Here is a 25,993-nt window from a genome sequence, read left to right on the forward strand (position 1 = left end):
TTAGGCAGATATACTTATCTGGATGGAGTCTATTTGGTCCATGACAGGTAGATCTGAGTGCGTTTCCTGTAGCTTATAAGGTTATGAAAATAAGAACATGAACATTCTTTAACATAAGCTTTTTGTGGAACAAAAGGAAGAATTTGTCCTACAGAACATGTCCTGGGTGTCTTAAAACAGTTTGCCACAGCAAAACACAGAGAAAGCAGTTTCCAGATCCTATCTGGAAAGGCTGTTTAGCAACAGAAGAAGACGTCCCAGACTCAGGGGTCTACCTGAGAAGCTGGTAAAGGTCATACCATGTCCATGTTAGCAGATTTGCTGGCTACAGGAAGCAGAAGAGCTGCAAGCCAGTTTGAGGTTAGGCAAATCGCTAAAGCAATATAGAGGCTCCCAACTTGGCTAGAAGATCCCTTCCCAATAAGAGGACAGGGTATGTTTGCACTACCATAAGAGAATGGCTGAGAGGTACACCCCAAAAAATATAACTAAGCAATGGGGTTTGGTGAGGAAGGTTAGGTTACCCCCTACCCTGACAATGGACAGGGAAACGGGAGAGAGATATGGGTCCGCAAAACTCCATTAGGACCGGGTGACTATACTGTCCAAGAAGAAAGAGAGGGGTTACCCAGGGCTCTACTAGTGATGGCAGTGGTCAGGTCCAGGGAACTCAGGCCCCTTCAGTCACCCATAACCAAGTCCAGGAGATCCACTGGAGGGTTATCTGATGTGATGTCCCCCTGTCCTGTGCAACATAAAGGCAATTGACAGCCTAGCGTCCCTCTTGATGGCACCTAGGACATGACCCCTTCGCTTGCAGAGGTTAGGGAAAGTGTTTCTCTAATGACCTTGTCAAACATGCTTGTAGCAGGAGCCTGGTGGTCCCCTAGCCTCAGAAGGCCAGGAATTCCTGACAGTGGCCGAGGCTGGTTGGACAGCCTTTGCCAGCATATGATACTTTAGTCTGCGAGCCTTCTCAACACTTCAGTGGTACACTTAAAGGTCAATGCCAAAACTTATGCCCGTGAGGGCAAGCAGCCCCTTTTATAGTGTCCGGTACAATTGGCTGTTGCCAGGCAACTGTGGGGCAGAGCATACCTGGCTGTTCCCAGGTAGCTGTGAGGGTAGAGCTTAAACAGAATATCAACAGTGTTACTGCATTGACGACAAGAGACAGAAAAGAGTCACCAGGAAAGAAGGCTTTGAGGGAGAGAGTGCTAGAAAGAACTCTGTCCCAGGAGAGTGCCATTGTCAAGAATGAAATTCTCTAGAGCATGGGTGTCTGTGCTGAGGGCTAGAAGAAAATAGAAGTCTTAGATGACAGTTTAACAGGGATAGCTAGCTCTGTCACCTCCTTGTTTGGCTCTCAGTCACTCTTTTCCCAGGCAGAAAAGGCTGTGGATATTGTGGCTGGAGCATGTGGCCAGAGAGGTTGGAATGGCAGGGAGAAAGTGATCCCAGAATGCAGAGCAGGGGAGTGCTGGGGCCCACAGGGTTGGTGGTGGTGTTTGGTTGGTTTTATTTAGGCTTTTATTCTTGGAGAGAGGAACTCAGGTATTCAGAGCTAGCCTCAAATTCACAGTGTAGCCAAGGCTGGCCTCACACTCCTCATACTTTTGTCTCTACCTCAAGACACTGGGATTATGGGATGCTCTGTCTATGCAGCACTAGGGAGGGACTGGACTCAGGATTCTCCACATGGTTGGCAAACACTGCCAACTGGACTACACACTCAGCCCCTCCATGCTGTGGTCACTCCGGACCATCATGCCTGCTCTTCTGTACTGCACGGATCCAAGTCTTACTAGGCTTGGAGATGAGCTCCTGATTAGAACCCACACTTCCAGTCGTGCCTGCCCGAAGTCACATTCTGTACCACACAGGGGAGATCTTAGGTTGTATCAGCCTCTGATGTAGCACACTTCCTCTGAGCACTGCCAGGAAACACTTCCTTTTTAACCTCCCTTATCAAGGGTCTGAACTTCATGGATTCCTGTCATTTACACCACTGCTTCTCTCTGTGAAGGCTAGGAGACCTGTCTGCCCAAAACACACCTGGATTCCCGTTTGTGTTAGGACTATTTCTGGCTACTGCACACTCTGCAGGAAGCTTGACTTCTGAATTTTCTGCTGTTTAAGTTCAGTTGGTAATTAGATAATTTAGTACACATTGAGAGATGTGTTCCCCATGTGTTAGTTTTGTTATGATTGATGGTAAATCTAACTGTGATCTACCAGGAGAGTTAAAGTAAATTTACGATATATAACAGACTAGGAAGATACTTGAGCAGGCAAAACTTGCTTTTTATTAGGTTTTAGAAGTAGCTTTAGCCAACAAAAATTTAAAGTAAAAATTACAAACAGTTTTTTGTGAGTTCAAATCCTGCTTGGTCTACATTCTAAGTTCCAGGACAAGGAGACATACATAGTGAGACCCACAGGCTGCACCCAATTTCACCTGAAGTCAGAGGATTAAATTAACCCATGAAGTTTCCCAAACTTACCATTCTTGTGAAAAATGCAGATTCCACACACCAACCTGAAGGACAGCATGTGCATTTACTGCTCCACAGGAGTGACTCCCCTGCAGTCCTGACTGTGGTCCACTGAGAACAAGAAATACCACCATGGTCCAGTGGTAGAGAGAGGTCAAGTATTGCATCTGGGGACCCAGAAAGGAACAGCCAAATGGAAGCTGTGGATCCAGACTGAAAGACAGAGGTACGGACATGAGGATGTCACCGCTCTGCTACACTCTGTATCTGTTACTGCATGAGACTCCCCGCTATATCAAGTGGTGCTGGGCTCGCACATGTCCTTAAAAGGATGGCACCTTCCCATCTGAAACTGATCCCTGACTACAGTTCTGTCCTCAGGAGTCAGGGCAGGACCTCTCATCATTCATCTCTTTTCTGTGTGGATTCCAGTGCCCTTATCTTGGACTCTGTGCCTTCCTGATTTCTGTTGAATGGTCTCACAGTTGACCTCTGAGGACAGCCATGCAGGGAGAGGGCAAGGGGTAGATAGCCTCACTGAGAGATCCCAATTCCCTGGTCTCCTCTCCCACCCACTTCTTCCTCACAGATAAACTTGAGGGAAGATTTCCTGTAGGTATGTTCTGGAAAGATGCCCATCTCTTCTCAGATACATTTGTTTCCAGAAACTGGGAAGATGCCTCAATTGTTATGAGGTCATGCCTTAAAACACATACATGTACCCACCTGCACACACGAACACACACACCAGAATTGTGTATGTTTATCCCATTTCCTCTCTCCCCACCTGTGTCAGACACAGACACACCAGAGATCTAGATGCATATGGAAAGGCATTTATTGATTAGAAAAAAATCTGTTCAGCTAAATTGAGTGGAGTCAGGGACAGGTTTCATGAGGACAGGAGCTGATACGCAGTGCAGACAGAGGAACTGGATCTTCACTACTGTGATCTTGGCAGGAGCAGATGAGCTCAGATACAAAGTGATGGCACTGGAGCTAAAATATGAAATCCAAGTGAACTGGAACCACTGGATATGTGCGATTGTCCCGTGGAGTTCTGGGGTCACAGGCAACTCTGTAGAACTTCGATGAATTTATAGTTTGGTATGGGCATTGAGGATAAACGGCTGCCCGATTTGTGAGGTTGCAGATAGTTACTTTTACCTGATATGTACTGTCATGACAATTTGTTCTTGTCCTGTTACTATTACAGGTGGTGTTTCTATTGCCACACACACCAACAACACTAGCAAAACTTGTATGAAGAAAGGTATTTATGTCCTTACATCTTCCTGTATAATTGTTAACACGCTGCATAGCAGCATTACATTGGGGGTAGGCGCTATTATAGATGTGCTGGATGGCAAACCTCTGGGAAGGGGTTGGTCGCTGGCATGAGGCAAGCATCAGGACAAGTCCCAGCGGCAGAAGGAGACAAAGTCTGGACTCCAGCAGCTTCAGACCCATGTTTCCTGGGAGAACAGAAGAGAAGTGACTATTCCCACCTTGGCTCACTTTGCCCTCTCTCTTCCTGAAGGCCCTCTGCTGTCACTAGGTCCACAGTGCCACTTCTCCTGGCCACTGCCCCATCACTGCCCCTCCTGTCCCAGACCCAGACAGTCAGTGTCTTACCCAGTGTGCGTTATGGCTCCTGTGGAACTGAGTGCTGGCTGTCCTGGAAATCACGGGTAATGGCTGAGCTCCACTTGGGCCCACAGATATAGAGCAGGCCCTGTGGGTGGAGCCTGTGCCTCAGAGTCTTCAACGTACAGAACCCACAGATTGATACACTGCCTGCTTATGCAACCGGCCTTCTGTTTCTTCCTTGACCAAGCCATGGTACTGCTGGTAACATTGTAGGACATCAAATTCCAAGCCCTCTTGTGCAGGGCAGTTTGAAGTCTGAATCTGAACTCTACATAGAAATCTCTGGGGGCTGGGGATTTAGCTCAGTGGTAGAGCGCTTGCCTAGGAAGCGCAAGGCCCTGGGTTCGGTCCCCAGCTCCGAAAAAAAGAACCAAAAAAAAAAAAAAAAGAAATCTCTGTGTTGCCTATTGACTGGCTGAAGATTTCATGACTGTTTTCAATAATGGACAGACCAAGTTTTCTATTGCCTGGCTACAAATTAGAAATAAAGCCTTGGAAAACCAGAATCATAAAAGAGATTACCATTTCTGTCCTTTATTTTTAAAATTCTATGATGTTGGGTGTGCAGAGATGGCTCAGTGGTTAAGAGCACTTGCTGCTCTTCCAAAGGACCCAAGTTTCCTTTCAGCACCTATGCTTGGTGGCTTAAAACTGCCTGTAATTCCATTCCAGGATATCTGATGTCTTCTAATAGAATCTGTTGGCATGTTGATACACATGTATACAGACACACAGAGACACATGAGCACAAATAAGTCTTACGGATGGGTGAGATGTCAGTGGTTAAGAGAACTTCCCTTCTTCTGGATTTCTTCCCTTCCAGAGGACCCCAGTTTGTCACCCAGAGTTCACAACTACAGGTAACTCCAGCTCAAGAGTTAGTACATGTATATGCATGGCACATTTACCTGCACATGCATGGCACATGTGAGTGTAGAAAGATTTGAGTGCAGACACATGTGAAAGTTTTACAAACAATAACAAAACCCTTTACTCAAGGCATACTGCACTGTATTCTTCTGATTGGTTCCTGTATAAGGTTCCTTTCTGCATTTCCAACTACACACATTTGCCTCCAGAGCTAGGACTAATGGTCTAGTCTTATGGACTTGCAGGAGAACACTGCTCTATGTAAGATGTCCAGGAACATATCAGCCAATAAAAAAGAAATACACTAAACCCAACAGAATATTTATTTCTGTTTTTCCTTGTGCTGGGATTTGAATCTGGGGCCTTGTGCACTCTCCAGAATTCCAACCTACTAACTACACACTTCCGTTATGGGGTACAGCCAGAGTTATATCCTAGTAGTAAGGCCTTAGCTTTTTTTCCACACTTGATGACTATCATAAGGTATTGTCTCAAGAAATACTTCCTCAGTTGACCTCTAAACCACAGTGAGTATTTGTTGGTGTCCAAACTGATAGACAGATGTCTTTTTGTGCAGAGATGTCTTTTCTATTGGTGAGAGGTTGTGTACAAATCTTGGAATTTCTTGAACCTTTGGATCCTCTTACGAGGACTACTCTTGACTGCCAGATGCCCGGGGTCAGCATAGTATTTGACACAGCCCTGCCAAGTACTCAGGCTGTATGTGGAAATGACAGTGCACAGCATTAATAAGATTGTCACAGTAACTGTTTCATAGGGACTGATCATTTGAGGGTGCTAAGAAGAGGGTATGTGTGTGTGTGAGTGTGTGAGTGTGTGTGTGTGTGTGTGTGTGTGTGTGTGTGTGTGTGTGTGCACTGTAGAGAACACTACAGAACATGTAGACATCAACTTATCCACTCATGGACTCATACAATCAACAGACTCATAACTGGAGGCCACAGGACAGAGAAGACCAGTGTTGAGAAGGAGCATTAGTCTATGCACCTCATTTCAGAGATGGAGGTGAAAGACTGGAGGCGAGACTCAAATGCTGTCATGAGATACTGCCAGACAGAGGGACTGAGAAAAAGACTGTTCCTCTGAGGCTTTAGCTTTTTGAACATTTGCCATTGTTTCCTTCATGAATCCTTCTTAATTCTTTGATGGGAGAGCTAAGACTGCTTGCTCCTCCTAATCAGCTTCCCCAATCAACAAGTTGCCAGAATGGTCTCAGGCTGTCCCATGGTGCAATATCCAAGTTCTCTGCATCTCCAAGAACAGACTGAGAAAGTCACTTGTTATGGTGTGATCGGGGTTCCTTTCCACAGGTTGTAGGTCTCTCTAATAAAGGAATTTTTAAATATATTCAGAAGAAAGCTCATTTGGTTAGAACTTAGGAGAAAACCCAAGGAGAGGCAGGCAAGCTGGGCATCCCAGCAGGCACTAAGAGGGAAACAGAGAAGGCAAGAAAGACTTGCCTTCTAAGTGTGAGGCAGCAGTGTGTGTCAGCAAACAGCTGTGAAGAGCAGTGTCCAGACAGAGAAAGAGCTCAGGTGTGGGGCAGGGGGATGCTTAGGACTTTGGTCAGTATCCAAAGGGAAAATTATGCATTTTAGTTAAAACTCGGGAAAGCAGGCGGCTTCCAAGTGGTTTGGTCACTGCTTGGATTCTCATTGAGGGGATAATTCTTCTTGCCCTTGGCGTGACTTCAGGTGACTCAGTTTCCTGAAGGAACAGTCCCTGTTAGAACTTAGCAAACAGTGCAGGGTCAGAGACAGCAACTGAGCAGTCAGTCACCCTCCAGGTGATCTTTATTAGCAGAGCCTCAGAGCCGCAGGCAGCCAAGACTGGGCCTTGAAATGGGAGACTATGAGAGGCAGCACACCATGGCCATAGGCAGCCAAGGCGGGTGGGCAGGGGGCCAGGAGTTGGAGATTTTCCTTCAATTCCCGAGGACAAGGAGGCCATCTGATCTCTGGAGCAAATCCAAGGGTCAAGTCTCAGCCCAGAGATGGAGGAAGAGTTCAGATTTATTTCTTTCGGTGGTTGAGAGGAACCAGCTTTTCCTTAATGGGCCTGAAAAATCCCATTGGAGTTCATGGGAGGTGGGATCCAAAACTAATTATGACAGGGGAAGAAAAGGTCTTCAATGGCCTCAGAGCCTCACATGACTCTCTGCACAGCTAACAGTCATCGAGCTATGCAGAGTCTGTGATCTGAAGAGGGACTAAGTGGCCTTCTTCTTGCAGCTTCTTGTCATTCCTGGAGGAGGATTTGAGAGAGCGCCCTATGCAGCATGGAAGCCTTAGATGAGGGGGCTCCACCTGGTCTGTCCCTGCTGAGCATGGGAGGCAGGCTGTGTTCTCCACAGATGTCAGCTGGGAGCTAGACCAGCACTCATCAGGCTTCTTCCTCTGAAGAAGGCAGGAGCTGGCAGAGGGCATCAAGGTCACTCAGGGTACATGGGGGAACAACAGTCTGTCCCTCCTTAGCTTACCAGCTCTAGTCTCCTGTACCGTTCATCTTCCATTTTCTTCTCCTTCCAGCTCTTCTCCTTGAAGTTGTGGTCCTTTGAGGTTTCTTGTTTCTTGTTCATTCAGGTCAGCCTGAATCCTCTGGCCTTTACCTCCCAGAGTGTTGGGATCATGGCAGGAGCCATGGAGCCCAAATGGACCTTGCCTTGGTCTACTAGAGCTCTCTTGCTGATTTGCAGTGGTACCAAGTGTTAAGGGGTGGTGAGATGGCTCAGCTAGCAAAGCCCTGAGAAAAGGGGTGGGGTAAGGGATGAGATCTCAGTGGAGTAAAGGGAGACCTTGCCTGAAGTATCATATCCCTGTAGGAACAGTCTTTAAATAATCTACTGTAACATGAGTGTTCACTGGTGAAGATTATTTTAAAAGCTGTTCATATGATAATAAAAGAACCATACTACATGGGTTCTAGTTCATTATAAAATCACTCCCTCCTGAGCCTTGTAAATCCCTCCTCCCTCCAAAATACTGGTCGACAAGCTGATGTCCCAAGAACATCACAGTTAAAACGCCCTAAGCAACAAGGTGTCGTTATGGGTCAACAAGCTGCTTATCAGAACCCAGATGGTGACAGCAGAATCCGTTTCTTCCCCACCCCTCTGTCTCTTCTGTCTTGGTCTATTTTCAGGCAGAAATCCCAAGCACATTGGTAAGCTGGTGGTTTTGTGGCAATCTTTTCTAGAATCAGCTCTCTCACACCAATGAGACCAGAAGAGAGGTGGTGTTAGCAGTGAACTGAAACCAGGATAACCCCTGGAAGGGCTTCCAGGTGGGTCTGGTTTGTATTCTCATTTCATACCACAAGGTAGGGCCGGGAAGCAAGTGAGAATTTCCAGAAGCATACTTGGCAGTCAGCAGGTGGAAGGCAGCAAATCCTTGCTTCAGCCATTTCTCAGGGCCATTCTGCTTCAGGTAGCTGGTGCAGTCAGTCATGCTCAGCAAACAGGCAGTACCACAGCACAACTGAACCAAGTAAAGTACTAAATAAGTCATCAAATCAGTATCTAATAGTTGGTCTTTCTAGCGTATTCTACTGTATTGGCAGCAGGGTCAAACCCTACTGTCTCAAGCATGAGTGAAGTGGGAAAGATCTCCATCTTTATCCCTCAACACTAAAGACAATGTTTCCCAAAGCCAAGGTCTCTCAGCATTTAACAGTGGATGCCAGAACTATGTGGTTCTTTCTGATTACATCATGTGTGGACCAGGAACCCTGGTCATTAACTCTTCTGGGGTAGCCATCCAGATCTTCCCTTTCCAATTTCATATCTGTAGGAAGCCAGACTTTTTTTAATTCAACAGAACAATGATAGAGAACAATAGAGATGAAAATCACATCTGGAATCAAGATGTCAGCCTCTAAAGAGATTTTGAGAATATAATCCAGCATCACTTTCTCTCATTGATCTTTTTCTTTGGAGAAGGATGGGTTTACTAGGCAGATGTGGTGACACATGTCTTTAATTCAAGCATTAAGGATCAGGAGTTGAAAATCATCATTGTCTACAGAAAGAATCTGAGTCAGTCTAAGCTACATGAGACCATGTTTCAACACAAACCCAAGCTATACCCATCTCTCTAATTTCCAAAACCAAATGAAAACAAAACAAAGAAATAGGATTACTTCTAGAAAGCATGGTACTTGTGTGAACATGTACTTTAGTAAGTGGTGGATGACTTGCTATACATAAAATTCTATGGTTTTGATTTTAAGATGAATATGAGCAGATATAGTAAATATGAACAAAAGTTTTATGTGAACCTTGTCAAGTTTTTTTAAGACAAGATTATCCCTGTAGCTTTAGCTGTCCCAAAACTCACCAGGATGGCTTCAGACTCAGAGATTCTCCTGTCCCTGCATCCAAATGCTGGGATTGAAAGCCTGCACCACCATTGTTCAATAGACAATGCTGGGTCTAGGGTGCAAAATGCCACCATGATTCAAATGTTCCTGTCATCCCACAAACCACTCAGACACGGATCTCAGTCAAACAGGGATGGTTTACTGAACAACACACCCCAAGCCTTATAGATCAGGGACTCAGGTCATACTTGGGAGCTGACTGTGACATTGATTCAAGATTCTGTTTTTTTTTAAACCTAAGATCTACAAATGTCTGTTTTCACCAATCAGGAATTAGGGAAGAAGGACCTCTTGAATAACATGTCTTTGTCATAAATTTATCCTGTTCCAATGGTTGGAGTATTCAACTGTGGCAGGGGACTTGCCTTATCTAACATTCATGTCTTAACTTGCCAACCTGGATGTCAGTTACCGTATATACTTTCTGGCAGGCAGGATGTTAGTCACAGGGAGCTTTTGCAAACTTAAATTTTACTTCACCACTACTCAAAATGGAAGTCTTTTTTTATTCTTTTCTTTTTTCAGAGCTGGGGACCGAACCCAGGGCCTTGCGCTTGCTAGACAAGCGCTCTACCACTGAGCTAAATCCCCAACCCCTCAAAATGGAAGTCCTAATGTAAATAGTTTCAAATGTCTCTCTTACATTGAGGTCCATCCCAGGGGCAGCTTATAAAGGCAAATGCCATAAGGGCCTACACAGGTGCAGGAGGTGCTGCTGCGTGTTGGTTGGGGTCCAAGTGTCTTGTGAGTAACTATACAAAGCAATTCTATTGACTTTTATCATGATTTCCAAGGGCATGGGACATAACAGAAGATGTAATCATCGAGGGCATGAGAAAGTTTCCTAGCAACAGTAGAAACAACACATGAGAAAGTTTCCTCCTAATATTAGTAACAGCATAAAATGTCAGCCTAGCTTGGAAACAGTGACCTAGGCCTTAACATTTCACCTAGGCAGGGCTATTTTACCTAAGTCTTCACAATTTGCATCCTGCTACAAAGAACTATGGAGATAATGGGGTGGGTGGAGTGAGGTGGTGGGTCCACCAGCAAAGGCCCTTGCAATTCAAGTCTGATGAACTGAGATTGATTCAGTGAACCTATGTGAGAGGGGGAAAAGCAAGTAGATTTCACAAAGGTGACCGCTGATCTCCACATCCCCCTATAACAACTAAACAGATGTTTAAAAGAGGGACCAGTGGTTAAGTTTATCAGTAAATTGTTAATCTGTTCTGAGCTCCAGTAGGAGCATGCATGGCTCTGTACCCCATCAAGACCTCTGGATGCATGAATGAAAGACACACACACTGCCAGCTTATTTATGATATGCCTTACCAGCTCAATGTCTGAGCACTTCCAAACTCTCTGGGGCTAGCACACACTCCCCTCTGTATTCCTGAGTTAACACTTTCTAAATCCCCAACATGACACCCTTTCTGTTGGAAATTGATTCTACAGATGGTCTTAATTAGACTTCCCCAAAATCACACAGGAATCTTTGTGTTCAAACGCTGAGGGTCCCTGTCCCCAATTGGTTTGAGAAGGGGGTGGAGGAGGTGGCCTTTGAGGCCAAGGCTTGAGGGTCCCTAGCCTGGCCTCATGTCTTGTTCATGGTCTGCTTTCTGAACATGAATATAATGTGACTGGCTATTTTCCTACTACGATGACTTCCATGCCTGCTGTCATAACTTTGACAGAATGCTGGGCTGTGTCCCAATGTCTCCCTGGAACTGAAAGCCAAAAGGAACCAATTTATTTTTCAGGTTGGTTTTGCCCTATTTGATCACAGCAGTTAGAAAGTAACCAAGGAAGTAGGTGTTTGCTTTCAAGCTGGAGTAGCAAATCACTGGAAATTGCCAGTGATACGGTCAATCCTCCAGGATTCAGGGAAAGCCTTTTTGGCTTGTTTAACCACAAGAAACCATTGTACAGTATATAGATGATATTTGTATACACTTTGGCACTAGGAAAATCTGAAACCAAAATATTTTAGCATTTTGAGCCTTCTAGCCTCCTGTTACCAAAACTACCAGAAAAGGCCCAGATAATTCTGCGAAAACTACCACATTTGGTATGGATTTCAGTTTCTACAGCTGTATAATAATCTTATTGTATGTTTGAGTAAAATTGAATTAATTATATGAAAAATAAAGATGGACGTTTCTCATTTAGAGGTTGCTGAATTTTATTGAATCTGGGTGCTCAATTTTATTTTAATGGGTAAAACCTCTTTCTGGGGCTATCAAGAACTCAGACTTGGGTGACCATAGCTGGGATGGTAAATTGGAAAAATCCTGAACCAGATGAAGGACGCAGAAAGACAAGACCTTGTCCTTAAGATATTAGTTCGAACAGTTGGGGACAGTATGTGACCTATAGTAGATTTTTTAAAAAAAAGAAATTAGATGTTGTAGCACCAGGAAGACCCCTGTCCAAAAGCTCTGGCAGCCATGGCACTGCTAGTCCAAAAGGCCCCCAAGCTCTTTTGAAGGCAATGACTAGAAGCTCTCATTCCCCACCAAGCAAAGTCTCTAATAGAATTAAAGGCTACATAAGATTAACTGGAAGTAAACACCAGAGGAGCTTCCTAGACAACTAGAGGTAACTACGAAAACACAGAGGACACCCAATCTGCTTCACTTATGCCCATGGTAGTGACCTCCTGTCTGGTACACTGTGTGCTGAGACTATAGCCTCCACATGTGACAGCCAGGCTCACTTAGGATTAACCTGTGGATAATCGTGGGGAGGACAGTTTTCTGAAAGGCAATTTTAAGCTCTAATATGGGGACTCATTCTAGGGAAAGAAAGAAAAGACTAACTTCTATATTACTTTTTAGTATGCCTTCATGATGTTCTATAAATCTGCTGATATCTTTGTAAATTTGAAGAAGACTGACAGCCAACATTCACCCATAAAACATGAACAAGAGAGAGTCCAAGCCTATTGGAAGCTGACTTGTTGTTCAAGTGAACTGAGTGGGTTTTGTGTAGCTTATAAGGTTACAAAAATAACAACATGAACATTTTTAAGATAAGCTTTTTGTGGAGCAGAAGGAAGAATTTGTCCTACAGAACATGTCCTGGATGTCTTAAAACAGTTTGCCACAGCAAAAGACAGAGAAAGCAGTTTCCAGATTCTACTTGGAAAGGGTGTTTAGCAACAGAAGACGACGTCCCAGACTCAGGGGTCTACCTGAGAAGCTGTAAAGGAAGTAACATGTCCGTGTTAGTACATTGGCTGACTGGAGGAAGCAGAACTGCAGGCCAACTCGAGTTTAGGCAAATGAGTGGAGCAAAATAGAGGCTCCCAACTTGGTTAGAAGATCCCTTCCCAATATGGGGACAGGGCATGTTGGCATTACCAAAAGAGAATGGGTGAGAGGTACACCCCGAAAAATACAACTAAGCAGTGGGGTTTGGTGAAGAAGGTTAAGTTACCCCCTACCCTGACAAAGGACAGGGAAATGTGAGAGAGAGAGAGATAAGGGTCCCCAAAACTCCATTAAGACTGGGTAAGTGACTCCAGTGTCCAAGAAGGACAGGGGCTGCCCAAATACCATGATGTTTACCCAGGACTCTGCTGGTGATGGCAGTGGTCAGGTCCAGGGAACTCAGGCCCCTTCAGTCGTCCATACCCAAGACTAGAAGATCAGCTGGAGGGAAATCTGATTTGATATCCCCTTGTCCTGTGCAACACGAGGGCAATTGACAGCCCAATGTCCCTCTTGATGGCACCTAGGACATGGCCCCTTGGCTTGCACAAGTAACGGAAAGTCCCTATCTAATGACCTTGTCGACCACACTTGTAGCAGGAGCCTGGTGGTCCCTTAGCCTCAGAAGGCCAGGAGTTCCCGGCAGTGGCCGGGTCCAGAAGGATAGCCTTTGCCAGCATATGGTAGTTTAGTGTGCGGTCCTTCTCAACACTTCTGTGGTACACTAAAATGCCAATGCCTGTTTTACAAGGAACCCGTTTTATAATGTCAGGTATAGCTGGCTGTTGCCAGGCAACTGTGGGGCAGAGAATACCTGACTGATCCCAGGTAGCTGTGAGGGTAGAGCTTAGACAGAATATCAGCAGTGTTAGTGCATGTGAGTAAACAACAAGAGAGAGAAAAGAGTCACCAGGAAAGACGGCTTTGAGGGAGAGAGTAGTAGCAAGAACTCGGTCCCAGGACAGTGAGTGCCCTTCTCAACAGTGAACTGCTCTAGAGCATGGGGTGTCTGTGGTGCTGGCTAGAAGACAACAGAAGTCTTAGATGACAGTTTAACAAGGATAGCTAGACCTGTCACCTCCTTGTTTGGCTCTCAGTCACCGTGCTCCCAGGCAGAAAAGGCAGTGGATATTGTAACTGGAGCATGTGGCTGGAGAGGTTGAATGGCAGGGAGAAAGTGATCCCAGAATGCAGGGCAGGGGAATGCTGGGGCGCACAGGGTTGGTGCTGGTGTTTGGTTGGTTTTATTTAGGCTTTTATTTTTGGAGAGAGGAACTCAGGTATTCAGAACTAGCCTCAAATTCACAGTGTAGCCCAGGCTGGCCTCACACTCCTCATACTTTTGTCTCTACCTCAAGACACTGGGATTATGGGATGCTCTGTCTATGCAAGCACTAGGGACTGGACTCAGGATTCTCCACATGGTCGGCAAACACTGCCAAATGGACTACACCCTCAGCCCCTGCATGTCTGTTGTCACTCCGGACCATCATGCCTGCTCTTCTTTACTGCATGGATCCCAGTCTTACTAGGCTTGGAGATGAGCTCCTGATTGGAACCCACACTTCCAGTCGTGCCTCCCCCAAGTCACATTCTGTACAACACAGTGGAGATCTTAGGTTTTACCGGCCTCTGATGTTGTACAGTTGCTCTGAGCACTGCCAGGAAACCCTTCCTTTTTAACCTCCCTTATCAAAGGTCTGAACTTCATGGATTCCTGTCATTTACAACACTGATTCTCTCTGTGAAGGCTAGGAGACCTGTCTGCCCAAAACACACTTGGATTCCCGTTTGTGTTAGGATTCTTTCTGGCCCCTGCACACTCTGCAGGAAGCTTGACTTCTGAAATTTCTCCTGTTTAAGTTCTGTTGGTAATTAGATAATTTAGTACACATTGAGAGATGTGTTCCCCATGTGTTAGTTTTGTTATGATTGATGGTAAATTTAACGGTGATCTCCCAGGAGAGTTAAAGTTAATTTAAGATGTATACCAGACTAGGAAGATTCTTGAACAGACAAAACTTGCTTTTTATTTGGTTTTAGAAGAACCTTTAGCCAACCAAAATTTAACATACAATTGCAAACAGTTTTTTGTGAGTTCAAATCCTGCCTGGTCTACATTCCAAGTTCCAGGACACCTAGAGGTACATAGTGAGACCCACAGGCTGCACCCAATTCCGCCTGAAGTCAGTGGATTATGTTAACCCATGAACTTTCTCAAACTTACCATTCCAAGGGAAGATGCAGATTCCACACACCAACCTGAAGGACAGCATCTGCATTTACTGCTCCACAGGAGTGACTCCCCTGCAGCCCTGACTGTGGTCCATTGAGAACCAGAAATACCACCATGGTCCAGTGGTGGAGAGAGGTCAAGTATTGCATCTGGGGACCCAGAGGGGAACAGCCAAATGGAAGCTGGAGATTCAGACTGAAAGTCAGAGGTACGGACATGAGGATATCACCCCTCTGCTGCATTCTGCATATGTCACTGCATGAAGGCTCACTGCCTCATGTGGTGATGCTGGGCTCGCAAACGTCCTTAAAAGGATGGTACCTTCCCATCTGAAATGATCCCTGACTACAGTTCTGTCCTCAGGAGTCAGGGCAGAACCTCTCATCATTCATCTCTTTTCTGTGTGGATTCCAGTGCCCTTATCTTGGACTCTGTGCCTTCCTGGTTTCTGTTGAATAGTCTCACAGTTGACCTCTGAGGACAGCCATGCAGTGAGAGGGCAAGGGGTAGATAGCCTCACTGAGAGATCCCAATTCCCTGGTCTCCTCTCCCACCCACTTCTTCCAACAGACAAACTTGAGGGAAGATTTCCTGTAGGAATGTTCTGGAAAGATGCCCATCTCTCTTCTAAGATTCATTCATTTCCAGAAACTGGGAAGATGCCTCAACTGGTATGAGGTCATGCCTTAAAACATATACATGTACCCACGTGCGCACACAAACACACACACCAGAATTGTGTGTGTTTATCCCACTTCCTCTCTCCCCACCTGTGTCAGACACAGAGACACCAGAGAACTAGATGCATATGCAAAGGTGTTTATTGATTACAAAAATCTGTTAAGCTATATTAAAGGGAGTCAGGGTAAGGTTTCATGAGGACAGGAGCTGATACGCAGGGCAGACAGAGGAACTGGATCTTCACTACTATGATCTTGGCAGAAGCAGATGAGCTCAGGTACAAAGTGCTGGCACCGGAGCTAAAATATCCTATCCAAGTGAACCGGAACCACTGGATACATGGGACTGTCCCGTGGAGTCCTCGGGTCACAGCCAACTGTGTAGAACTTCCTGGATCTTGTAGTTTGGTATCTACATTGGGTATAAATCCTTGCCGGAGTTGTGAGGTTACAGAAAGTTATAGATACCCGATATGGACTGTTATGACAATTTCTATATCTCCTGTTTCTACAGGGGATGTTTCTATTGCCACACACACCAACAACACTAGCAAAACTTGTATGAAGGAAAGTATTTTTGTCCTTACAATGTCTGGTGAATCTGTTTCTGTGTCGCATTGCATCATTACATCGTGGATAAGCCCTATTATAGATGTGCTGGATTTCAAACCACTGGGAAGGGGTTGGTGGCTGGCATGAGGCAAGCATCAGGACAAGTCCCAGCAGCAGAAGGAGACAAAGTCTGGACTCGAGCAGCTTCAGACCCATGTTTCCTGGGAGAACAGAAGAGAAGTGACTATTCCCACCTTGGCTCACTCTGCCCTCTCTCTTCCTGAAGGCCCTCTGCTGTCACTAGGTCCACAGTGCCACTTCTCCTGGCCACTGCCCCATCACTGCCCCTCATGTCCCAGACCCAGACAGTCAGTGTCTTACCTAGTGTGCGTTGCGGCTCCTGTGGAACTGAGTGCTGGCTGTCCTGGAAATCACGGGTAATGGCTGAGCTCCACTTGGGTCCACAGATATGGAGCAGTCCTGTGGGTGGAGCCTGTGCCTCAGAGTCTTCAACATGCAGAACCCACAGATTGGTACACTGCCTGCTTGTGCAACTGGCCTTCTGTTTCTTCCTTGGCCAAGCCACGGCGCCCCTGGGTGCATTGTAGGGCATCTAAATCCAAGCCCTCTCGTGCAGGGCAGTTTGAAGTCTGAATCTGACCTCTACACAGAAATCTCTGTGTTGCCTGTTGAGTGACTGAAGACTTCGTGACTGTTTTCAGAAATGGACAGACCAAGTTTTCTATTGCCTAGCTACAACTTAGAAACAAAGCTTTGGAAAGCTAGAATCATACGAGAGATTTACATTTCTGTCCTTTATTTTTAAAATTCTATGATGTTGGATGTGCAGAGATGGCTCAGTGGTTAAGAGCACTTGCTGCTCTTCCAGAGGACCCAAGTTTCCTTTCAGCACCAATGCTTGGTGGCTTAAGACTGCCTGTAATTCCATTCCAGGACATCTGATGTCTTCTAGTAGCATCTGGTGGCATGTTGATACACATGTACACAGACACACAGAGACACATGAGCACAAATAAGTCTTACGGATGGGTGAGATGTCAGTGGTTAAGAGAACTTCCTTTCTTCCGGATTTCTGCCCTTCCAGAGAACCCTAGTTTGTCACCTAGAGGTCACAACTACAGATAACTCCAGCTCCAGGAGTTAGTACATGTATAAGCATGGCACATTTACCTGCACATGCATGGCACATGTGAGTGTAGAAACATTTGAATGCAGACACATGTGAAAGTTAAAAAATAAACCTTAAAAGTTGCATTTACAAACAATAACAAAAACCTTTACTCAAGGCATACTCCACTCTACTCTTCTGATCGGTTTCTGTATAAGGTTCCTTTCTGCATTTCCAACTACACACATTTGCCTCCAGAGCTAGGACTAATGGTCTAGGCTTATGGACCTGCAGGAGAACACTGCTCTACGTAAAATGTCCAAGAACATATCAGCCAATAAAAAAGAAATACACTAAACCCAACAGAATATTTATTTCTGTTTTTCCTTGTGCTGGGATTTGAATCTGGGGCCTTGTGCACTCTCCAGAATTCTAACCAAATAACTACACACTTCAGTTATGGGGTACAGCAGAGTCACATCCTAGTAGTAAGGCGTTAGCTTTTTTTCCACACTTGATGACTATCATGAGGTATTGTCTCAAGAAATACTTCCTCGGTTGATCTCTAAACCACAGTGAGTATTTTTTGGTGTCCAAATTGATAGACAGATGTCTTTTTGTGCAGAGATATCTTTTCTATTGGTGAAAGGTTGTGTACAAATCTTGGAATTTCTTGAACCTTTGGATCCTCTTACAAGGACTACTCTTGACTGCCAGATGCCCGGGATCAGCATAGCATTTGACACAGCCTTGCCAAGTGCTCGGGCTGTCTATATAAATGCCAGTGCACAACATTTATAAAATTGTCACAGCAAGCATTTTATAGGTACTGGGCACTTGAGGGTGGTAAGAAGTGTGTGTGTGGTGTGTGTGTGTGTGCGTGTGTGTGTGTGTGCACTGTAGAGAACTCTACAGAACTTGTAGAAATCAACTTATCCACTCGTGGACTCATGCAATCAACAGACTCATAACTGGAGGCCACAGGACAGAGAAGACCAGTGTTGAGAAGGAGCATTAGTCTATGCACCCTCATTTCAGAGATGGAGGTGAAAGTCTGGAGTTCAGACTCAAACACTGTCATGAGATACTGCCAGAGAGAGAGACTGAGAAAAAGACTGTTCCTCTCAGGCTTTAGCTTTTTGAACATTTGCCATTGTCTCCTTCATGAATCCTTCCTAATTCTTTGATGGGAGAGCTAAGACTGCTTGCTCCTCCTAATCAGCTTCCCCAATCAACAAGTTGCCAGAGTGGTCTCAGGCTGTCCCATGGTGCAATAGCCAAGTTCTCTGCATTTCCAACAACAGATTGAGAAAGTCACTTGTTATGGTGTGATCGGGGTTCCTTTCCACAGGTTGTAGGTCTCTCTAATAAAGGAATTTTTAAATATATTCAGAAGAAAGCTCATTTGGTTAGAATTTAGGAGAAAACCCAAGGAGAGGCAGGCAAGCTGGGCATCCCAGCAGGCACTAGGAGGGAAACAGAGAAGGCAAGAAAGACTTGCCTTCTAAGTGTGAGGCAGCAGTGTGTGTCAGCAAACAGCTGTGAAGAGCTGTGTCCAGACAGAGAGAGAAAGCTCAGGTGTGGGGCAGGGGGATGCTTAGGACTTTGGTCAGTATCCAGAGGGAAAGTTATGCCTTTAATTACAAGTCAGGAAAGCAGGCGACTTCCAAGTGGTTTGGTCACTGCTTGGATTCTCATTGAGGGGATAATTCTTCTTGCCCTTGGCGTGACTTCAGGTGACTCAGCTTCCTGAAGGAACAGTCCCTGTTAGAACTTAGCAAACAGTGCAGGGTCAGAGACAGCAGCTGAGCAATCAGTCACCCTCCAGGAGATCTTTATTAGCAGAGCCACAGAGCCACAGGCAGCCATGATTGGGCCTTGAAATGGGAGACTGTGAGAGGCAGCACACCATGGCCATAGGCAGCCAAGGCAGGTGGGGTGGGCCAGGAGCTGGAGATTTTCCTTCAATTCCTGAGGACAAGGAGGCCATCTATCTCTGGAGCAGATCCAAGGGTCAAGTCTCAGCCTATAAATGGAGGAAGAGTTCAGATTTCTTTCTTTGGGGGGTTGAGGGGAACCAGCATTTCCTTCATGGGCCTGAAAAGCCCATGGGGTTCATGGGAGGTGGGATCCGAAACTAATTATGACAGGGGAAGAAAAGGTCTTCCATGGCCTCCGAGTCTCACATGACTCTCTACACAGCTAACAGTCATCGAGCTCTGCAGAGTCTGAGACGCTGAAGAGGGACTGAGTGGCCTTCTTCTTGCAGCTCCTTGTCATTCCTGGAGGAGGACTTGAGAGAGCGCCCTATGCAGCATGGAAGCCTTCGATGAGGGGGCTGCAGCTGGTCTGTCCCTGCTGAGCATGGGAGGCAGGCTTTGTTCTCCACAGATGTCAGCTGGGAGCTAGAACAGTACTCTTCAGGCTTCTTCCTCTGAAGAAGGCAGGAGCTGGCAGGGGCATAGCATCTCTGAGCCTTCATTGGCACAGCTATGGGCATCACAGGAACCAAGGAAGGAGGTAATGGTTGTCAGAGTCACAGCTCTGATGTCTCTTCATGAAAGAACAACTTTTATTTACCCACTTCTGCTGACACACGATCTAGCTAGTTCCTAGACACTACTGCAAGCATATTTTGAGGGAACAATGTCTGTGTCCCCTTCTCTGAGTGTTTCCTGCTGCACTGTTTTATGTGCAGAAATTATTATGTGCACGTGTGTGTGAGAGAGACTGTCCAGGTGTCTGGAGACCAGAGGTCAACACTGAGCATCTTCTTCATTTCCTCTCCATGTAAGTTTTTGGAGTCATGGTCTCTCAGTGAACCTGGAGCTCATCAATTTGTGTCTTCTGGGAGGACAGAGAGCTCCAGGGATCAACTTGTCTCTGCCTCCCGATGCTGGGTTCCTGAATAAACTGTCTCCAATCCTCAGGGGACGAAGACTACTTTTGCTTTATTTTGTTTGTTTGTTTGTTTGTTTCCTGAGAGACAGGTCCCACTATTTAGCCATGGAATTTATTGTGTAGATTAGGCTAGCCTCAGACTCATACACAGCCACTTGACTCTGCCTCTTAAGTGCTGAGGGTAAAAGCTTGGCTCTGTGTCTGATGTCACAGAAGAAAGCAGCCATTTCAGATTCTGTTGGGTGTGGCATCCAGGAAATTGAGGTCCAAACTGTCCAAACTTTTGACTTCTCAGAAGGCAGAAATAAAGATTTTTCTAGGTTGAAAACTGTAAGTCTTTATATTTGCAGTTAATTAAAAAACGTAAAAGGGGCAGAGTACGGTAGCCAGAACACAGATGTGGGCATCAGCTCTCTGCTCCCAATTTGTGACCCTATCTGTTGCTTTGTAGCTCATCTTCCCCCTTTACTGTGACTGTGAACTTCCAGGAAGAACAGTACAAAGCCAAGCACACAGACAAGTCAGCGAGTGGAGACGAGTTAGGCTTATCACAACATTGCTATGGATGACACGATTGAAGAAGCTGCCTGTCCCAGCAAGTTTAGGACCTGGTCATCAGCTCTTTCGGTTAAATGAAAAACATCGAGGTCACTCAGGGTACACAGGGGACAAACAGGCTGTCCCTCCTTAGCTTACCAGCTCTAGTCCCCTGTACCGTTCATCTTCCATTTTCTTCTCCTGCCAGCTCTTCTCCTTGGAGTTGTGGTCCTTTGAGGTTTCTTGTTTTCTCACTATGTCATTCAGGTCAGCCTGAATCTTCTGGCTTTTACCTTCCAGAGTGTTGGAATCATGGCGGGAGCCATGGAGCCCAAATGGACCTTGTGTTGGTCTACTAGAGCTCTCTTGCTCATTTGCAGTGGTACCAAGTGTTAAGGGGTGGTGAGATGACTCAGCTAGCAAAGCCCTGAGAAAAGGGGTGGGGTAAGGAATGAGATCTCAGTGGAGTAAGGGGACACCATGCCTGAAGTATCATATCCCTGTAGGAACAGTCTTTAAATAATCTACTGTAACCATGAGCGTTCACTGGTGAAGATTATTTTAAAAGCTGGTCACATGATAACAGAACCATGCTACATAGGTTCTAGTTCATTATAAAATCACTCCCTCCTGAGCCTTGAAACTCCCTCCTCCCTCCAAAATACTGGTGGTCATTCTGATGTCCCAAGAACATCACAGTTAAAACGCCCTAAGCAACAAGGTGTCATTATGTGTCAACAAGCCCCTTATCAGAACCCAGATGGTGACAGCAGAATCCATTTCTTCCCCACCCCTCTGTCTCTTCTGTCTTGGTCTATTTTCAGGCAGAAATCCCATGCACATTGGTAAGCTGGTGGTTTTGTGTAAACAATTTTGGAATCAGCTCTCTCACACCAATGAGAACAGAAGAGAGGTGGTGTTAGCAGTGAACTGAAACCAGGATGACCCCTGGAAGGGCTTCCGGGTGGGTCTGGTTTGTATTCTCATTTCATACTCTAGGACCACAAGGTGGGGCCGGGAAGCAAGTGAGAGTTTCCAGAAGCATACTTGGCAGTCAGCAGGTGGAAGGCAGCAAATCCTTGCTTCAGCCATTTCTCAGGGCCATTCTGCTTCAGGTAACTTGTGCAGTCAGTCATGCTCAGCAAACAGGCAGTACCACAGCACAACGGAACCAAGTAAAGTACTAAATAAGTCATCAAATCAGTATCTAATAATTGGTCTTTTCTAGCATGATCTACTCCAGTGGAAAAAGGGTCAAACCCTACTGTCTCAAGCATGAATGAAGTGGGAAAGGTCTCCATCTTTATCCCTCAACACTAAAGACAATGTTTCTCAATGTCAAGGTCTCTCAGCATTTAACACTGGATCCCAGAAGCATGTAGTTCTTGCTGATTACATCACGTGTGGACCAGGAGTCCTGGTCATTAACTCTTCTGTGGTAGCCATCCAGAACTGCCCTTTCCAATTTCATATCTGTAGGAAGCCAGACTTTATTTAATTCAACAGAACCATGATGGAGAACAATACAGATGAAAATCACATCTGGAATCAAGATGTCAGCCTCTAAAGAGATTTTGAGAATATAATCCAGCATCACTTTCTCTCATTGATCTTTTTCTTTGGAGAAGGATGGATATACTAGGCAGATGTGGTGACACGTGCCTTTAATTCAAGCACTAAAGATCAGGAGTTCAAAATCATCTTTGTCTACAGAAAGAATCTGAGTCAGCCTCAGCTACATAAGACCATGTTTCAAAAAACCCCAAGCTACACCCATCTCTCTAATTGGCAAAACCAAATGAAAACAAAACAAAGAAATAGGATTACTTCTAGAAAGTATGGTACTTGTGTAAACATGTACTTTAATAAGTGGTGGATGACCTGATATACATAAAATTCTATTGTTTGGATTTTTAAGGTGAATATGAGCAGATATAGTAAATATAAACAAAAATGTTATGTGAGCCTTTGCAATTTTTTTTAAGACAAGGTTTCCCATGTAGCTTTAGCTGTCCTGAAACTCACCAGGCTGGCCTCAAACACAGAGTTTCTCCTGTCGCTCCCTTCAAATGCTGGGATTAAAAGCCTGCACCACCATAGTTCAATAGCTAGTTCTAGAGTGTAAGATGACACCTTGATTCAAATGTTTGTGTCATCCCCCATCCACTCAGACTCAGATCTCAATCAAACAGGGATGGTTTACTGAACACCATACCCCAATGCTGATAGATCAGGGACTCGATTCAGACTTGGGAGCTGACTGTGACATTCAGTCAAGATTCTGTAGGGTTTTCTTAAACCTCAGATCTACAAATGTCTGTGCCTAGTTTTTCACCAATCAGGAATTAGGGTCAACGTTGAAAGTTGGTTCTAAGGCTTTGATTTAATCAGGAATCTGTGTGTCCAACAGCTGAAGGTCCTTGTCCACAATTGGTTTTGATCAAGCAATGAAGAGCCAACAGCCAATGACTCAGCAGAGAGAGATGCAGGGATTTCTAGGTTCTCTGGAGAGGGGACAGACAGGAGAGGGGACAGAAAGGAGAGGGGGATTTGCAGTATTTATGGCTGAGAAAGCATCTCTGGAGTGTTTCTTCAAGGCATAGAGCCATGCAGGCTGTAACTGGGGAGTACAGTAGGGCTGTCTTCACCTCTTTCTAGTCTCCACAGCGCTTCCACAAGTTGGCATCCACTAGTGGTGCATACAAGGTCCCCCTTTCCCTTCACCATTATCCTCAAATCCTTGATAGCATTAGTCTTTGTCACTTCCTTTCTTCACGACATCCCTGCTGACTGGGAAAAGAAACAACATTCATGGCAGCCTTAGCTATTAGGGAAATGTAATTAAAACAACCTTGAGGATCTCTGAGTTGGATCCCACCCTGTCTACAGAGTGAGTCCCAAGACAGCCAGGACTGCACAGAGACCCTGTCTCAAAAACAAAACAAAGCAAACAAACAAAATGGCCCCTCACACCCAACAGCTTGAGGGTCCATCTCACCCCCGTCATCGTGGTTAGCACCAAGAAAACACTGAGCACAATGCCGGCCAGGATCCAGGGAAGCCCAAGCCCTGTTTGCTGCTGACAGGAGTGTAAGCTGCTGAGGCCACATGGAAAGCAGTGTGACATTTTTTGCACAATCTACCTTCTGAACCACTGATACCACTGTCAAGTATGTGCCCATTGGTCATAGAGGACTAGAGGGCGAATGTGGGACACATTTGCACATGGAGTTCCATTCAGATGGAAAGAAATCAACTTCTCAAGAAATGGTTGGAACTGGACAATATCTTAAGTGCAGTACTCAAGGCTCAGTGAGACAAGGGTCATGTGCTCTCTGAGATGTAGACCTTTGCTGCAAGCATTAAGTGTGAGAACTTGTGTTTGTTATTATTCAAGTCTAGGCCTGTGCCAGGACAAAGCACACCGAGTCAACATGGTTCTTTGTGGAGAGGTTTATTGAGAGGAGAGGAAAGGAGGCTGGCCCTGGGCATATGGATGGATGGGGAAGGGGATGGGGAGAGAAGGGACAGGGACAGAGGGGAAGAGAGCAGAAAAGAGAAGAACAAAGAGAGAGCAGGAGAGAGAGGAGGGGGCAAGCAGCCCCTTTTACAGTGTCAGGCACAGCTGTCTGTTGCCAGGCAACTGTGGGGTGGAGCATTCCTGCCTGTTACCAGGTAGCTGAGTGGGTGGAGCTTAGACAGAATACCAATGTTCCTCCATTTCTGGTTTAATTACAAAAGCAAATTAGAGATGATGGTAGAACAGGAATAGGGTCATCGTGATCTCTGACTACTTCCTGCTTGCTTTGGGGCAACGTGTCTCTAGAGAACCTAGAAAAATGGGTATGGAATGTTGTCCAGTCCTAGAGTTGGCTGGCTGGCTGTTGTCGAGGGTCTGTGGAACACTTCGAGGACAGGTCAGAAGGAACAGGTTCAACAGAAGCTTCTGTGTCTCTGACAGGAGACTGGAACCTCTGGAGGTTGCTTCTCTGGAGCTGTCCTGACTGTAGTAAGCACCTGGACTGGACAAGATGCTGGCACACACATATATATTGATTATAGGCAGAGAATAAGATTAATTGCATTTGAGAGAAAAGAAATTTTTTTCTTAGATGTACATTGGAAACCCAGAGAAATCCCACCCTTTAGAATAGGTATTAAGTGGGAACTTTTGGCAGATATACTTATCTGGGTGGAGTCTATTTGGTCCATGAGAGGTGGGTCTCAGTGGGTTTTCTGTAGCTTCTAAGTTTACAAAAGAAATAATAACATTAGTTAACAACAAGAACATTCTTTTTTTTAAATATTTATTTATTTATTATATATGAGTACACTGTAGCTGTCTTTAGACACACCAGAAGAGGGCATCAGGTCTCATTACAGATGGTTGTGAGCCACCATGTGGTTGCTGGGATTTGAACTCAGGACCTCGGGAAGAACAGTCAGTGCTCTTAACCACTGAGCAATCTCTCCAGCCCAACAAGAACATTCTTTAAGATGAGCTTTTTGTGGAACAGAAGGAAGAATTTGCCCCTCAGAACATGTCCTGGGTGTCTTAAAACGGTTTGCCACAACAAAAGACAGAGAAAGCAGTTTCCAGATCCTATTTGGAAAGGCTGTTTGGCAACAGAAGAAGACCTCCCAGACTCGGGGGTCTACCGGAGAAGCTGGTAGAGGACTTAACATGTCCGTGTCAGCCGATTGGCTGACTAGAGGAAGCAGAAGAGCTGCAGGCCAGCTTAAGTTGAGGCAAATGGGTGAAGCAATATAGAAGCTCACAACTTGTCTGGAAGATCCCTTCCCAATATGAGAACAAGACATGTTAGCCCTACTAAAAGGGAATGGGTAAGAGGTGCACCCCCAAAAAATGTAACTCAGCAATGGGGATTGGTGAGGATGGTTAGGTTACCTGCTACCCTAACAATGGGGGAAAAATTGGAAAGAAATACGGATCCCCAACACTCTGTTAGTACCAGATAAGTGGCTCCAGTGTCCACGAAGAAGGAGATAGGCTGTCCACATACCATGATGATTACCCAGGGCTATGCTGGTGATAGCAGTGGTCAGGTCCAGGGAACTCAGGCCCTTTCAGTCGTCCATAACCAAACCTAGAAGATCAGCTGGAGGGTTATCTGATTTGATGTCCCTGTCCTGCACAACACAAGGGCAATCAACAGCCCAATGTCCCTCTTGATGGCACCTAGGACACGGCCCCTTGGCTTGCAGAGGTTAGGGAAAGTCCTTATCTAATGACCTTGTTGACCATGCTTGTAGCAGGAGCCTGGTGGTCACTTAGCCTAAGAAGGCCAGGAGTTCCCGGCAGCGGCCGA

At 45.6% G+C, this 25,993-nt stretch overlaps 2 protein-coding genes across 3 annotated transcripts; both read right to left on the reverse strand.

Annotated features, from left to right (window-relative positions):
• Window positions 1–3,312: 3,312 nt before the first annotated feature.
• Window positions 3,313–4,188, reverse strand: Ear1l1 (eosinophil-associated, ribonuclease A family, member 1 like 1). The gene is made up of 2 exons (NM_001408968.1): window positions 4,131–4,188; window positions 3,313–3,970 (listed from the first exon to the last, which is right to left on the reverse strand). The coding sequence occupies exon 2, from the start codon at window positions 3,963–3,965 to the stop codon at window positions 3,495–3,497; it is 471 nt and encodes a 156-aa protein (NP_001395897.1). The 5' UTR covers window positions 3,966–3,970; window positions 4,131–4,188; the 3' UTR covers window positions 3,313–3,494.
• Window positions 4,189–15,667: 11,479 nt separating this feature from the next.
• Window positions 15,668–16,627, reverse strand: Rnase17 (ribonuclease 17). 2 transcript variants are annotated; one of them, XM_008770561.3, is made up of 2 exons: window positions 16,478–16,627; window positions 15,668–16,317 (listed from the first exon to the last, which is right to left on the reverse strand). In XM_008770561.3, exon 2 carries the CDS (start codon window positions 16,310–16,312, stop codon window positions 15,845–15,847), a length of 468 nt encoding a protein of 155 aa, XP_008768783.1. In that variant the 5' UTR covers window positions 16,313–16,317; window positions 16,478–16,627; the 3' UTR covers window positions 15,668–15,844. The 2 variants fall into 2 exon arrangements, with proteins under 2 accessions (XP_008768783.1, NP_001012232.1); NM_001012232.1 differs by lacking the exon at window positions 16,478–16,627 and having other exon boundaries at window positions 15,845–16,312.
• Window positions 16,628–25,993: the final 9,366 nt, after the last annotated feature.

The sequence above is a fragment of the Rattus norvegicus genome, chromosome 15 (genome assembly GCF_036323735.1).
Source record: "Rattus norvegicus strain BN/NHsdMcwi chromosome 15, GRCr8, whole genome shotgun sequence".
In the NCBI taxonomy this organism is placed as follows: Eukaryota; Metazoa; Chordata; class Mammalia; order Rodentia; family Muridae; genus Rattus; species Rattus norvegicus.

Bases quoted from the DNA above. Each gene is read 5' to 3' on its own strand.
- Ear1l1 (NM_001408968.1), bottom strand. From the start codon at position 3,965: ATGGGTCTGAAGCTGCTGGAGTCCAGACTTTGTCTCCTTCTGCCGCTG.
- Rnase17 (XM_008770561.3), bottom strand. From the start codon at position 16,312: ATGGGTCTGAAGCTGCTCGAGTCCAGACTTTGTCTCCTTCTGCTGCTG.